The sequence below is a fragment of the Ascaphus truei genome, assembly GCF_040206685.1.
Source record: "Ascaphus truei isolate aAscTru1 chromosome 2 unlocalized genomic scaffold, aAscTru1.hap1 SUPER_2_unloc_6, whole genome shotgun sequence".
NCBI lineage: Eukaryota > Metazoa > Chordata > Amphibia > Anura > Ascaphidae > Ascaphus > Ascaphus truei.
This window is the reverse complement of record NW_027453820.1, coordinates 241,701-258,113: the sequence shown is the minus strand read 5'-3', so window position 1 is coordinate 258,113 and position 16,413 is coordinate 241,701. Positions and strand designations below refer to the sequence as shown.

The 16,413-nt window shown below is 43.6% G+C and overlaps 1 protein-coding gene across 1 annotated transcript; it reads right to left on the bottom strand.

Annotated features, from left to right (window-relative positions):
- Positions 1-628: 628 nt before the first annotated feature.
- Positions 629-5,477, bottom strand: LOC142473291 (uncharacterized). Its single transcript, XM_075580493.1, has 4 exons — positions 5,433-5,477; positions 3,594-3,765; positions 2,121-2,198; positions 629-1,755 (listed from the first exon to the last, which is right to left on the bottom strand). Exons 1-4 carry the CDS (start codon positions 5,475-5,477, stop codon positions 629-631), a joined length of 1,422 nt encoding a protein of 473 aa, XP_075436608.1.
- Between the last annotated feature and the right edge of the window lie 10,936 nt (positions 5,478-16,413).

The window sequence follows — 16,413 nt, the reverse complement described above, 5'->3', positions numbered from 1 at the left end:
CAGTTTATATAGTACTATATATATATATATATATATATATATATATATATATACACACACACACACACACACACACACACACACACACACACACACACACACACACACACACACACACACACACTCAGTGTGTGTGTGTGTGTGTATATATATTTTTATACATTCTGAGATGTTATTGAAACAAGAACACACAAATGATTAAAGGACAAAATTAGAATGCCCAAGCAAGGCAAAGGTAAGTAATAATTTACACATAATCCTGCTGTACACGTACAAGAAAGATGTTTGCAGTTACTTAGGTGTTCTTATAAATGCATGTGACTAATATGCATATGCAATTCTTACATCAATTAACACACCCAAATGCAATGTTTTGCTGCAAAGTCAATGGCAGCTTCTCTAAACTTTGCAACTGGTTCCAGGTGGACCATTACTGAACAGACGATTAATACATAAATATTTATAACACTATTCATTAATTGAGTGTTAACATTTCCAAAACTTCACGTGTACAAGAACATACTTGAAAGTTTGGAAACAACACAGTCTTCAGCATACATACAATAGTAATTAGATAATGTAAAGTCAACAAAACAAGGCCAAAGACATATTTTCTGAATTATAACATTTATTTTTTTTGTTCCTTTTGCGAGCGAGTAACAGGCCTGCTTGTTGTCTCTTGAATTTTCCTTTTTCTTTTGCCACCAACTTTAGGCACAGCAGAGCCACTTTGAGTGGCCTCTGGCACTTCACGGGCAGGGCTTGTGGGCAGTGACTCACCTACAGGGCTTTTGGGCAGTGACTGTTCACCTACGGGGCTTGTGGCCAGTGATTCACCTACAGGGCTTTTGGGCAGTGATTCACCTACAGGGCTTTTGGGCAGTGATTCACCTACAGGGCTTTTGGGCAGTGATTCACCTACAGGGCTTTTGGGCAGTGATTCACCTACAGGGCTTTTGGGCAGTGATTCACCTACAGGGCTTTTGGGCAGTGATTCACCTACAGGGCTTTTGGGCAGTGATTCACCTACAGGGCTTTTGGGCAGTGATTCACCTACAGGGCTTTTGGGTAGTGACTGTTCACGGACAGGGCTTGTGCCCACTGACACATGTGAGCAAGTTGGTAGACACTGCACAAGTGATGGTTGGTCTGTTTCATGTGTGTCTTGTTTTGTTTTTGTCGCCTCCTTTGTAGGTGTCTGCTGCTGAATTTGTACAGATGGCAGCGGTAGGATGTCATCAGGAAACTGCACAGCAATGTCTGCTACTTGACCGGTAACATTTGGGCCTGGTGAATGAATATCAGATGAATGTGGTGAAAACTGACCTGCATGAACAGATCCTGCCTGTGAGGTGTTGAATCGTGGTACATTAGTCATTCTCCAGTAATTAGCTTGTGTTTGCTGAACAACTAATGCTTCGAATGAGGTGTTGATTTTTTGCAACTGTTTAGGCACTTCAATGAAGACTCTGTGGAGATGTGCCAATTGTGAAACTGTTTCTTCCTGCAGTGCAATCATCCTTTCCAGCACTGTCATCAGGTCAGAATGGCGACGATTTTCTGCTTCCACAATTTTTCCCTCAGAAGCTACAATTGCATCATATGTGGTATTTGCTGGACGTTTTGGCGGTAAAACAGTTTCAATTGGAACCTCTTCATGGTCACTTGCTTGTATTTGTGTGTCTATGGCGGCGGCGGCGGCATCATCATCATCATCATCATCATCATCATCATCAAAATCCTCTTCATCATGTTCTACAAATAAATGTACAAATTATTAAATGTCATGTTAATCTCTGCTGTGTTACTATGTAATTGTACTGTGTCATAAGTAACAACTAACATGTTTCCATACGTTTTATAACCTCACATTAAAAACTACCTTGACTTAAGAATAATGTTTGGACTCAGTATGAAATATGAGTGAATGAAAACTTGCTGTAAACTCACAACTCCTACATGATAGTTAACATCACTAACACAATACAAGTTGCCTTACACTTCATTTTCACTGACACTAAGTAATCCTATTTAAAGAACATGTGCAAAACAAATAATGAACATGACAACATAACATATAGAAGAGCACATATTATATGGCCACCAACTGATACACTCACCTTCTAGGTGTGTTGAGCTGGCTGACCCAGGTGAAGACACTTGTTCAGTCTCAGGTGACACATGTCCTTCAGGGGCAACTATATATAACAATAACATAAGTTTTACATTTACATGTGTAAATATTGAACAAACAGTTATTGTATGTTCTGTATTTATGAGTATCTAACAGCATTATTTCCTTAACCCAAAATGTGTGTGTGAAAGTGAACATAAATAGTTGTAATAACAATGTACATGCCTGTGTACTTAGAAGTTTTGAGTTCCCTAACATACAACATACTATGGTTCTGCAGTAATGCGTGAGGAAAAATACATTAAATTTGTACATAAAAATCATATGTTGTGTAGTGATATCAGTATCATAATGTACATAACTATCATGAGATGACCATTCACAATGGTTATCATGAAGGTGGTCATATTGCAAAAAGTGTTGTTTTTGGTAGAGGATATGTGTGGTACATTAATATAAGATGTGGCACACCTGAATGTGGCTGTGACTAAACAAGACAACACATGCAGTGTGTGATAATGTGTCGTTGATAGTAGTTCAACTATAGATATGAGTGAACTAATGTGTGACGTACGGTTTGATAAGTAATGAGTTGTTGGGGCATTTAGTAGCTAAAGTGAAGCTTTCAAATGAGTGTGATTAACTTCAGTTGTGCTAGTGAGGTTGTAAGAACGGTTTTCCCTTCCCCAAAAAGCCTAATCAGCCACACCTTTCAATTACTTGAAACAGGTGAAAATGGTGTGAACTAAGTTGCCCCTAAAATGAGGCTGTAATTAGTGTGTGTGCTGAACCCCACCCCCTCTGTTGAAGTGTATGCTGTGATGAGATATTAATTGCAGCTGCTTTAACACAATGGTAGATGAGCTAAATAGTCGTGTGCAGTTTTTAAGTTATGAAAACAATGACATAAAATATGATACGTGTGCCTCATTATGCTGTCTGTATATGACTTAAATCAAAAATGGACCTTTTCATTAACAACTATAGATGTGTTAGTGCAAGTGATGTTTGTAGGCCGTTGCATGCAATATATTTGATGCATGCTTAAAATAGGCAGTAATGTCATGTTTGTCGGAGTAAAATAAATAAAATACACAATAATATTCTACATATTTCTGTTCTGTACCTGTAGCTAGTAATAATTTCTGATTAACATGTGTTACACATGTGTACTACCCTGTTGTTCCCCATCTTCGCCCACCATCAATTGCTTCCACTGCAGCAATGCATTTTGGGAATTCACATGTAAATGAGCACGCAATGGCACGTGCTATATTAGTTACTGCTTTTAGTAGGACTACAACATATATGTCTATTTTGAGATATATATGTATACAGAATCAGACATATACATATATAGATGCAGGTATGCTTATATTGTGAAGACAGTATAAAAAGCAGTGTAACTATGCAAAATAACTGTAAGCAACGACACGCCTAGTACAGTAATATTTCTCACCTGGTGGAAATTGTGAGGGGTAAATTCCTATATCACGGTCACCAGGTAAGCCTTCCACGACGACGGGAAGTAATTTTGCCCGAAGCAGCTCCTCCAATGGACTTAATATGAGACGTTGTGGTGTGGGCCCACCTCCAGTGCCAGTAGCATGCACGCGTTGGTGTTGTATTTTCTTTTTCAATTTGGACCTAATATCATCAAATCTCTTGTGACAATTCCGCTTGTCCCTCACATGATTCCCACACGCATTGACACCAATGACTATTGTGTCCCACATTTCTTTTCTGCTTGCTGAACTTGTCCGCCCTTGAAAAACATATCAAATATATGAGGTAAATGAATAATAATATAAGCACCAGTTTCCTACACTGCTAGCTGTTCCAAGAGATAGCAAACATGCTGTTTTATGTGTAATATGTGAAGCACATGAGCATTCACTACTAAACCTATACATGTAAGCAAGGTTGCATTCATATTGTATGCAGTTATGGCAAATTGACCGCCTGTGTTTAGTTGTCCTTGTAAGGCATGCTAAAAAGCTGTGTTTCCAGACTAATTAACATAGAAAGATATTGTGAAGCCATATTTGCATATGAACAAAACTCAGATGACCTAGGATCACATGTATTTGAATAATAAATGTAAATGTACACTTACCTAGTAAATGTCCATATATACTGTCATAGTGCTCCAGAATGCCAGTGACAAGAGCTGTATTTTCCTGGTCATTGAAGCGAGGATTACGTGGCTTCTCCACACGTTTCTTCCGAGCAGGTTTAGGGTCAGAGCTTGGCTGGTGCTGACTGGACTCTCCTTCTTCCAATGGAAGAGCCTCCAAAAGCTGCCCACCAGCAAGCACGCCACCACCATCCACCCCATCAGCAACTGCGCCACCAGCAGCACTCCCAGCACCAGCACTCCCACTCCTAGCACCAGCACTCACACTCCTAGCACCAGCACTCACACTCCTAGCACCAGCACTCACACTCCTAGCACCAGCACTCACACTCCTAGCACCAGCACTCCCAGCACCAGCACTCCCACTCCCAGCAACAGCACTCCCACTCCCAGCAACAGCACTCCCACTCCCAGCAACACCACTCGCAGCACCAGCACTCCCACTCCCTGCAACACCACTCTCACTCTCAGCAACATCACTCCCCTGAACAGTACGTTCACTCCGACGCGTACTCGCACGAGTAGCACTCCCACTCCCACCAGCATCACTCTTCCCACGCTTTGCGGGCATACTTCCAGCACTCACAAAAAACAGACAAGAAATGTACAGGCAATCACACGAAACACTTCCACATATAAAACAAGACAAAGATGTAAACAAAACAACAATGGACAAAGCTCACCCAATACACAACAAGTCTCTCAGTCAATATGCAAATGTTCAAACAGCCAGCTCTGTGCGTCTCTCTCTCTCTCACTCCCAACAACACAGAGAATGAATAGCAGTACACGTTGCCTTTAAATATGGCGCGCAATCCAAAACATGCTTGTTTCGCCTGATTCAGCAAGATTTATGATTGGGCAACCTAACAGCACCCCGCCACGCACGCCGATACACCTGTGTGTGATCGGCTAATCATCGTGAGAGTGGGCGGATTTGTTTTCGGGTTGATTTTGAATGTATTCGGCACTTACTGCATACGGAGAGGAAAAAACGCCAATAACATGACTAATCGGTAAGATTGCCGATTTCACATAATCGACGCTTACTGCATGAGGCCCATAGTCTATATGTTCTACTCTGGTCACCCAGTGGATTGAGGTGGCAGAATTTCCCAGGGAAAGCATAATCCCATTACCTTCAGACCTGTATCACATTACCGTTTCACCATTGAGAGGATAATCTGATTTAATGCACATGCCCATTTTCGCCAGTCAAATTCTGCCACCTCAATCCACTGGGTGACCAGAGTAGAACATATAGACTATCTGACTATTTTTATTATAGAAAGTATAACAACCACACACGTTTTTAAAGTATATTTATTAATAAACATTTTTTATTTTTATACACACTTTTTTCACCCCTGACCATATTATTTTATAAAGGTCTGCAGCGCGCCTATTAAAGCGATCTCTTCTGTGCCCTCCTTAGGCACATCTTCATGTCTATAGTGAAATTAAATAAGGCTTTTTATTGCGCCTGTTTCCTTAACATCAGGAAACCATCCAAACAAGAGGTAAACAAAGCTTCTATTCACTTGGGAGTATTTCTAGTGAAATACTACTGTATGCAGTCCACACTCCCTTTAGATAAGCATGTCTCCCAGCCCCAAACATATAGCATGATAATAAGCAGATATATAAAGTCTCATAAATGAAAGTTTTATCTGTTCCTTGTGGTTTGGAGGGAAAATCTTCTCTGTTCCTGCGTTGCTACCGTTCCTCAGGTTTTGTCAGCATTCAGGTTTAGAAGTTTCCCCTGTGTCTTGAAAGCAGCTCTGCTGTTTCTTCTGGCAGGGCTCAAGACAAGTTGTGAGAGCCAAGGACAATCCCTGCTCTGTCTCCAAGTTCAGCTCAGGTGTGAGCTAAGGTGTCTCTCTTCCTGTCTCAAAAGACAGGCTTTTCTAAGCAATCTAATCAGGCAGGTGGTGTTTGTTAATTGACTACCAGCAGTTAACCACCACACTGCTGGATTAGAGTCACATTACCCGAACAGGGATAACTCCCCTGTTACAGTGAACACACAAGATATATAAATAACAGGCAAAATATTCACTTAAAGGATTTGGACAAGAAAGCCATCAGGATACAGGATGGGCCATTTCTTCCATAATACAGCTTCATATGTAGACATCACGAAAATACACGAAGACTATGGGTAAGGGCTGAGCCTTGTTTATATACAATCTCAGTCCTATCCCTTACCCCTGTCATAAATCAGTGGTGAGGTTGACAGTCTTACACCAGAGTAAAACTCCTCCCACCCCAGGACGTTTAAAAACGGCTTTTCCTATCTAAATAACTTCATAACTTCTGTTTAGTAATACTTACTGGCATGCAAGACATATTAATACATTCCGGCACGCATGACGCTCCCAATGAGACTAAATATTACCATGTAATACTAAAATTAAGAGAGATATTAATATCTGCCTCTTAGTACCTGCTAGACATCATGTGTCTGTAATCATTATTTGCGACTCGGTCCCACGGATACACATATGTAACTCTTAGCATGTTCAGCAGAGGATGTCTCATGATATTCTTATATTTAATAAGGTCACTCATTCTGATATCTCCTTCTGTAGCCGCACCCCTGGCCCCCATAAAACCCCTTGTCAATAAATGCTTTTAAGCTGGGCCTCCTGTGTAGAGAACGTTTGTCACATGTGCTATTTTTCACACCCAATGCTCCAGACATGGGTCCTAGCTGTCTCTACCAGCAATATACCCTTGGCGTGCAAATTAGGTATTAACATACACCAAACCCCCTCTGTACTTTTCACACCCAACTTCAATCAAGCCTTTTGAAGCCCAGATATTTCTGAAAAGACACCACACATATTTGTATTTTCCTAAAACTGTAGCTCATTAACCTTTTAAGCCCCAGTGTGTGTGTGGTGCAGACACTTACATGGTGATAATACATTGTAACAGGGGAACACGTATTTTCATGTTGCAGCAAGGTAAAAAACACATTACTGGACCACCGTCCAGTTAACTCCTTGCTTCCCAAGTGAGAGCATGGGGTGGCCAAATGGGGTGTAACCCCTTTAATACCTGGCCAAACCCCCTCTCCCATGACAGAGTCAAACACCCAAACTAATCTTGTTTTCTTATAGAACCACCAGCAGGTAAGAAGATAATATATCTTCACCTGTTATTTTCTGCCAGAAGGGCTAGTAATACATTTCTTTACAAGAGGAATTATATTATACCAATATCAGAAGAGGTGAAATCACAAGAAGCGCCCCCACTCCCAGCTTTACAGGATGGATTTCCCTTTTCTTGTTGCCAGGTTTCCCAGTGGTTGTACCGGAGAGTTTAGAGATTAAATCAGAGAAAGAAGAGACAGACACTGAGGAACATATGACCCCAATAAAGGAAGAAATAGATGCATTTCCGGTTTGTGGTAAGTACCATTACATCCTCACTTGTCTTTATTCAGTATGTTTAAAAATGGACTGAAATGTCTGCAATATTTTGGGAAATAATATTAAAGCGTGCATACAATTATAAGATACCTCTCCTAATGAAAAAAATAATTTGTGTAAGGCAGGGGAGCGCAAACTTTTTTTTCCCTGTGCCCCCCTCCCTGCTCCTCCTTACCACGAGGTAATTATAATATATATTATATATATATATATATATATAATATATATAATTATATTATACCTGTCCTAATGAAAAAAATAATTTGTCTAAGGTTATATTGGGAATATTATTGTTATTGAGGTTTGAACATTGGTAGTTCCAAAATGTTTTCAGCACTCAGGGGTAAAAACTTATTTGCACTCAAATGGTTAATAACAAAGTAAAATCAATCACTTCACCCCTCCCCCATAGGAATCAGTATAGAGTATTTCTGTATACTGATATCACAAGAAGCGCCCCCACTCCCTGCTTTACATGATGGATTTCCCTTTTCTTATTGCCAGGTTTCCCAGTGGTTGTACCGGAGAGTTTAGAGATTAAGGGCCTCATGCAGTAAGCCCCGATACAAAATTTTCGGCAAGAATTGCGAAAAGGCTTTTTTTGGGCGATTTGCCCTCGCAGTATTCAGTAAGGGCCGAATCCTTCCGATCCCTGCCGAAGCACTGCGAAAGCAAAGCTGCCGATGAGCCTGTGCCGATACAGCCTGGCTCCCGATAAGGCCTTTTCTGCCGATAGATGTTTGCAGCTGAGAGAGACAAGCCGCTCTCTCAGCGCAAACATCTGCAACAAATAAAGTATTTAAAAACAATTTTTACTGATAGTGGACATGTGCAGGGGGTCTTCGGAGCTGAAGCGCGTTGGTTTCAGCTCCGGGGACCCCGTGCTCCCCGAGATACAGGCCCCTTTATGAGGTGCCGGTATCCCTCTGCGTTTAAAGATCCCGATCACGTGACCGCGACCTGTAAACAAAGCAGAGGGATACCGGCACCTCATAAAGGGGCCTGTATCTCGGGGAGCACGGGGTCCCCGGAGCTGAAACCAACGCGGTTCTGCTCCGGAGACCCTCTGCATATCTACACTATCAGTAAAAAACACACATCAATAAAGACTCGTTCCTTACCTTGGCGGCTATGTGCGACGGTAATGAAGTAGCATGAATGTATTTTTAATAATACTGTACAGTGAGCAGGGGGTTCCCTGAGCTGAACCGCATTGCTTTGTGGAGCAGGGACCCCCTGCTTCCCGAGTTACAGGCCCCGGTATGTGTCATCGGGTGGCAGTGTCGCCGCCATGTTTATAGCGTTCCCGCAACAAATATGGCGTCCACACTGTAACCGATGGCCCAAACCGGGGCCTGTAACTCGGGAAGCAGGGGGTCTCTGAGCCACAAATAAATGCGCTTCAGCTCAGGGGGCCTCCTGCTCCCGCACAATATTATTAAAATACATTAATGCTGCTTCATTACCACAGCGGATAGCCGCTAAGGTAATGAAGGGGTTAACGCATTATAGCATGTTTATTGGGGACAAATGCCCCCAATAAACATAGCAGCAATGCACAACATACAATACAGTAATGGGCAACAGTACTATAATCCACAAAAGGTTAATAGTGCAGTTGTCCATTTACAATACATACACACCAATAAAGACATTAAATACATGTAGCACTCACCCATGTACGGCTGCCACGATGAAGGCCATCCTCATCTTCATCCTGCCCATGCCCCATCCGCTTCTGCAAAACAGACACAATAATTAAAACATTCTATGTAATGTCCCCTAACCCCTTAATCACCATAACGGTTATTAACCGCTACAGTCATTAAGGGGTTAACCCACCATCACCCACATACCCTCTCCCACTAACCCCACCAACCCTGAGGCCCAACCACCCTCACCCACTATCCACAGGGGAGTACTACCAAATACCCTTGGGGCCTATACCCCCTCCCCCAGCACATACAGTACAATAATGAGCCAAATAAATATTATCCACATAGGTATAATACATTATTTGGCCATTATTAAACACATTCAATACGGTAATAAAGTGATTTAAATTGTACTAACCTCATCAATAAGAAGTCTCCATCGCCAGCATAATCCTTGGTGTCCGTTGCCAAAATAATAAATAGCCAAAACATTTGAATACCAGTAACATAACACTGAACCCCTTAATCACCTTGTCGGGTACTAACCTGAAAGGTAATTAAGGGATGAAGCCATCCTGCAATGCCAACAACACTTATGCATAACATCCTCAATGATTTAAAAACCAATTGCCTAACCAAATCACATTTAATCATTCAATCTGAAGGCTCACATGCCTCTTAAAACATTGCATTTACAGTGTATACATGTACTGTAGCATAACATGTAAACTACATGTACACGCTGCAAATCAATGTTAACAATACAATAATCCCACTCAAATCGCCATACATCACAAGAAGTATATTATTTAATCCAATTAACTCACCATCAATGAATTAACACACATCAATTACATCCCTAAACAATTAAAATACCATCCATACCAATTACACAATGAACTAAAGCTATCGTAACAGAGAACCACTTCAAAACATAGAAAAAAGTACACCAACAATTACAATATACTAAAGCAAGGCTTTCCATATCCTACTGTACGGCCTAGAAGCCCAAAACTTACATCTCTCTAATAATAAAATACATTTACCACACATCTATGCATAGCCACAATGATTAACAATACAGAATATCAAGCTTTAACAGCAGTATCATTTATTACCCTGTATATATATGTATATATATATATATGTAGACATACATACATACATACATACAGTGGCAACAAATGATATGCATTTTAAAAAATGAACACATGAAAAAGCAACAAAAAACACAGTTACATTCAATACATTTCTTTCTTAAACTTACCATTACTTGCCCCCACCGACTCCCGTTGATCAGCTTACTCACGAACCAATCCACGACACCATCCACGACACAATCCACGACACAATCCAGGAACAGGAAACCATGAAATAAAAAAACATTACAAATTAAACATTAAAATAATACAACATGACAATCAAGGGTTGTTCTAGTTTTAATCCATGTGAATCTGTATTAAAATACCTTGTTCCGGGGTCTTCTTGGCGTCCGGTGCCACACCCAGGTCTTCAATCTTCAGGAGGAGGTCCTTCCTCCTCGGCGTCTGTCTTCAAAATGAGACGCCATAGGCTTTTATAGGCCTATGACGTCACATTTGTCGTCATATGGTTCCCACGGCCCTGATTGGGCCGTGAAAACCATGTGTTTTGGCCGATGTAAAAAAAATTGATGACGTCACTTAAAGGCAATGACAGCTCAGCCAATCAGAATGGCTTTGCTGCAATTGCCTTTAAGAAAACGTCATGAAAAGACACATGGCTGGACTCACATGGTACGGCAGCCAATCAGAGCGTGGGAAGTCTATCACTACTCTGATTGGCTGCCGTACCATGTGAGTCCGGCCATGTGTCTTTTCATGACGTTTTCTTAAAGGCAATTGCAGCAAAGCCATTCTGATTGGCTGTGCTGTCATTGCCTTTAAGTGACGTCATCAATTTTTTTTACATCGGCCAAAACACATGGTTTTCACGGCCCAATCAGGGCCGTGGGAACCATATGACGACAAATGTGACGTCATAGGCCTATAAAAGCCTATGGCGTCTCATTTTGAAGACAGACGCCGAGGAGGAAGGACCTCCTCCTGAAGATTGAAGACCAGGGCGTGGCACCGGACGCCAAGAAGACCCCGGAACAAGGTATTTTAATACAGATTCACATGGATTAAAACTAGAACAACCCTTGATTGTCATGTTGTATTATTTTAATGTTTAATTTGTAATGTTTTTTTATTTCATGGTTTCCTGTTCCTGGATTGTGTCGTGGATTGTGTCGTGGATGGTGTCGTGGATTGGTTCGTGAGTAAGCTGATCAACGGGAGTCGGTGGGGGCAAGTAATGGTAAGTTTAAGAAAGAAATGTATTGAATGTAACTGTGTTTTTTGTTGCTTTTTCATGTGTTCATTTTTTAAAATGCATATCATTTGTTGCCACTGTATGTATGTATGTATGTATGTCTACATATATATATATATATATATATATATATATATATATATATATACAGGGTAATAAATGATACTGTTGTTAAAGCTTGATATTCTGTATTGTTAATCATTGTGGCTATGCATAGATGTGTGGTAAATGTATTTTATTATTAGAGAGATGTAAGTTTTGGGCTTCTAGGCCGTACAGTAGGATATGGAAAGCCTTGCTTTAGTATATTGTAATTGTTGGTGTACTTTTTTCTATGTTTTGAAGTGGTTCTCTGTTACGATAGCTTTAGTTCATTGTGTAATTGGTATGGATGGTATTTTAATTGTTTAGGGATGTAATTGATGTGTGTTAATTCATTGATGGTGAGTTAATTGGATTAAATAATATACTTCTTGTGATGTATGGCGATTTGAGTGGGATTATTGTATTGTTAACATTGATTTGCAGCGTGTACATGTAGTTTACATGTTATGCTACATGTATACACTGTAAATGCAATGTTTTAAGAGGCATGTGAGCCTTCAGATTGAATGATTAAATGTGATTTGGTTAGGCAATTGGTTTTTAAATCATTGAGGATGTTATGCATAAGTGTTGTTGGCATTGCAGGATGGCTTCACCCCTTAATTACCTTTCAGGTTAGTACCCGACAAGGTGATTAAGGGGTTCAGTGTTATGTTACTGGTATTCAAATGTTTTGGCTATTTATTATTTTGGCAACGGACACCAAGGATTATGCTGGCGATGGAGACTTCTTATTGATGAGGTTAGTACAATTTAAATCACTTTATTACGGTATTGAATGTGTTTAATAATGGCCAAATAATGTATTATACCTATGTGGATAATATTTATTTGGCTCATTATTGTACTGTATGTGCTGGGGGAGGGGGTATAGGCCCAAAGGGTATTTGGTAGTACTCCCCTGTGGATAGTGGGTGAGGGTGGTTGGGCCTCAGGGTTGGTGGGGTTAGTGGGAGAGGGTATGTGGGTGATGGTGGGTTAACCCCTTAATGACTGTAGCGGTTAATAACCGTTATGGTGATTAAGGGGTTAGGGGACATTACATAGAATGTTTTAATTATTGTGTCTGTTTTGCAGAAGCGGATGGGGCATGGGCAGGATGAAGATGAGGATGGCCTTCATCGTGGCAGCCGTACATGGGTGAGTGCTACATGTATTTAATGTCTTTATTGGTGTGTATGTATTGTAAATGGACAACTGCACTATTATCCTTTTGTGGATAATAGTCATTGTGCACATTACTATACTGTATGTTAGGGGGGTATAGGTGTTGTTGGGTTTATATATATATATATATATATATATATATATATATATATATATATATTTCTTTAATTATTTATTTATGTAGTTATTGTGGGGCTGGGGTGTGTATTTTTTTAATATTGTGGCTAGTGGGGGTGGGTGAAAGGGGTATTAGCCCCAACGGTGGTAGTTTAGGGCTTGCGGGTGGGTAGCGGGAGGCCTTAACCCCTTCAGGACCGTAGCGGTATTAACTGCTACGGTAGTGAAGGGGTTAAGTGCCCCCGCAACCCCCCCGCAAGTCCTAAACTCACACCCAGGGCCAAATACCCCCCTCACCCATCCCCGCTACCCACAATAACGCTGGCACGGTGGGTTAACCCCTTCATTGCCTTAGCGGTTAGCCGCTAAGGTAATGAAGTGGCTTTTAAATGCCTTTTTCCTGCCTCGGATGCATGCCGGGGGGCTCCGGTGCGGGTATCAGCTCCGGAGACCCCCGGCATCAATCACAGGCAGGAAAAAGGGCTGATTTTTTCTAAGTGTCGCCCTTGCCGATGCTTCTCCTTCAGCAAGTTGCCAACTTTAGTTGGCGGGCTGGATTGGCCATAAAATCTCCAATCTGGCCTGCCGATCAGCACCGAAAAGCTTATCGGGGCTTACTGAATTCAGGCGGGTTAAAAAAGTCCTGATAAGTGGCTTATCGGCAGCCGGGTGGCGAAAAATTTTTTTTCGGAAGAAAAGTTGCCGATAATTCCCACTTATCGGGGCTTACTGAATCTGGAAGGGAAAAAATGCCCATAAACGCCTTATCGGGGCTTACTGCATGAGACCCTAAGTCAGAGAAGGAAGATCCGAACACTGAGCAACATCTGACCCCAATAAAGCGTGAAACTGTTCCATTTCCTGTCTCTGGGGAGTACCTTTTCCCCTTTGTCTGCACAAAGGGGTGTTATCTTGTTACAAGACACATGGTCACATTTAGCAAATATTCATGGTTAATTGCCTCTCGTAGGAAGTCCCCAGGCCTGCTGGGTGTTCTGGAACAAGCCACATGCAGCAGAGTTAGAAGTGCAATATGGCTCTCAAACACGTATAAAGGTTGGAATTGCAGAGTTATGGGCATCTGACCATCAATAGATACGATAAAACGCATTTGGGGAAACAAATTCAAGGGACCCTTCCCTAACTAATCTGGTTCCCCAGCTTAAACAATACCCTCTCATTTAGGGTCATTAGATACACAATAATAGCCACAGTCTCTAGACATAGCTTAACTGATAGATGGGGGACAGCGTCCCAAGAGTCCAGGCAATTCTTCAGGACAGTGAAGGTCATGATGGGGGAGTCTTCACCGACTGGATAGACACATTACACATTAAACACATTTTTCCCTTCATTTTTGCATTTTCAAGTGTATTTTTCACCCTGACCTCTGGAGGTGCTATTGCGTCAATACTTGTCACACTTTTCCCTGTGTATACTTTATGCAGAACTGGTAGTCATACACAGTATGACACAGTATGACAAAGACATTTCTCACAGTCTGTTCTTTACTTCGGCTGGGCGGCCATTTTAAACCCATGCATTTATTTGCAAACCCACAGACTTTTTAGTGTCGACCCACATTCTCCACCGTAAGTGACAAACGCCACCCTTGCGTAGCGCTGACGTCTGTCTGGGCTCTTACCGACACAGTCTTCTAGGGTTTATTTAGATAAAACACACGAATAAGAGGTAGCAGTATAGTGCATAACTCAGACTTCTGCCTGTTTTATTTCGTCCCAGTAGGGGACTGCAGATTCAAAAGATACATGTTGGAGGCACTCGGCCATTAACCTTCAGCGGTTTACTCATTTTGGATTTTGTTGGATCACTGTGTCTCTCTCCCTCCCCCCGTGTGTCTCTCTCCCTCCCCCCGTGTGTCTCTCTCCCTCCCCCCATGTGTCTCTCTCCCTCCCCCGTGTGTGTCTCTCCCTCCCCCCGTGTGTCTCTCTCCCTCCCCCGTGTGTCTCTCTCCCTCCCCCCGTGTGTCTCTCTCCCTCCCCCCGTGTGTCTCTCTCCCTCCCCCCGTGTGTCTCTCTCCCTCCCCCCGTGTGTCTCTCTCCCTCCCCCCGTGTGTCTCCCTCCCCCAGTGTGTCTCTCTCCCTCCCCCCGTGTGTCTCTCTCCCTCCCCCGTGTGTCTCTCTCCCTCCCCCCGTGTGTCTCTCTCCCTCCCCCCGTGTGTCTCTCTCCCTCCCCCCGTGTGTCTCTCTCCCTCCCCCCGTGTGTTTCTCTCCCTCCCCGTGTGTCTCTCTCCCTCCCCCCGTGTGTTTCTCTCCCTCCCCGTGTGTCTCTCTCCCTCCCCCCGTGTGTCTCTCTCCCTCCACCCGTGTGTCTCTCTCCCTCCACCCGTGTGTCTCTCTCCCTCCCCCCGTGTGTCTCTCTCCCTCCCCCGTGTGTCTCTCTCCCTCCCCCGTGTGTCTCTCTCCCTCCCCCGTGTGTCTCCCTCCCCCGTGTGTCTCGCTCCCTCCCCCTGTGTGTCTCTCTCCCTCCCCCGTGTGTCTCGCTTCCTCCCCCCGTGTGTCTCTCTCCCTCCCCCGTGTGTCTCGCTCCCTCCCCCCGTGTGTCTAGCTCCCTCCCCCCGTGTGTCTCTCTCCCTCCCCCCGTGTGTCTCTCTCCCTCCCCCCGTGTGTCTCTCTCCCTCCCCCTGTGTGTCTCTCTCCCTCCCCCGTGTGTCTCTCTCCCTCCCCCCGTGTGTCTTTCTCCCTCCCCCCATGTGTCTCTCTCCCTCCCCCCGTGTGTCTCTCTCCCTCCCCCCGTGTGTCTCTCTCCCTCCCCCCGTGTGTCTCTCTCCCTCCCCCTGTGTGTCTCTCTCCCTCCCCCCGTGTGTCTCTCTCCCTCCCCCCGTGTGTCTCTCTCCCTCCCCCCATGTGTCTCTCTCCCTCCCCCTGTGTGTCTCTCTCTATCCCCCCCGTGTCTCTCTCCCTCCCCCCGTGTGTCTCTCTCCCTCCCCCGTGTGTCTCTCTCCCTCCCCCCGTGTGTCTCTCTCCCTCCCCCCGTGTGTCTCTCTCCCTCCCCCTGTGTGTCTCTCTCCCTCCCCCCTGTGTGTCTCTCTCCCTCCCCCCTGTGTGTCTCTCTCCCTCCCCCCGTGTGTCTCTCTCCCTCCCTCCCCCGTGTGTCTCTCTCCCTCCCCCCGTGTGTCTCTCTCTCACTCTCCCCCCCAGTGTCTCTCTCTCACTCTCCCCCCCAGTGTCTCTCTCTCACTCTCCCCCCCAGTGTCTCTCTCTCACTCTCCCCCCCAGTGTCTCTCTCTCACTCTCCCCCCCAGTGTCTCTCTCTCACTCTCCCCCCCAGTGTCTCTCTCTCACT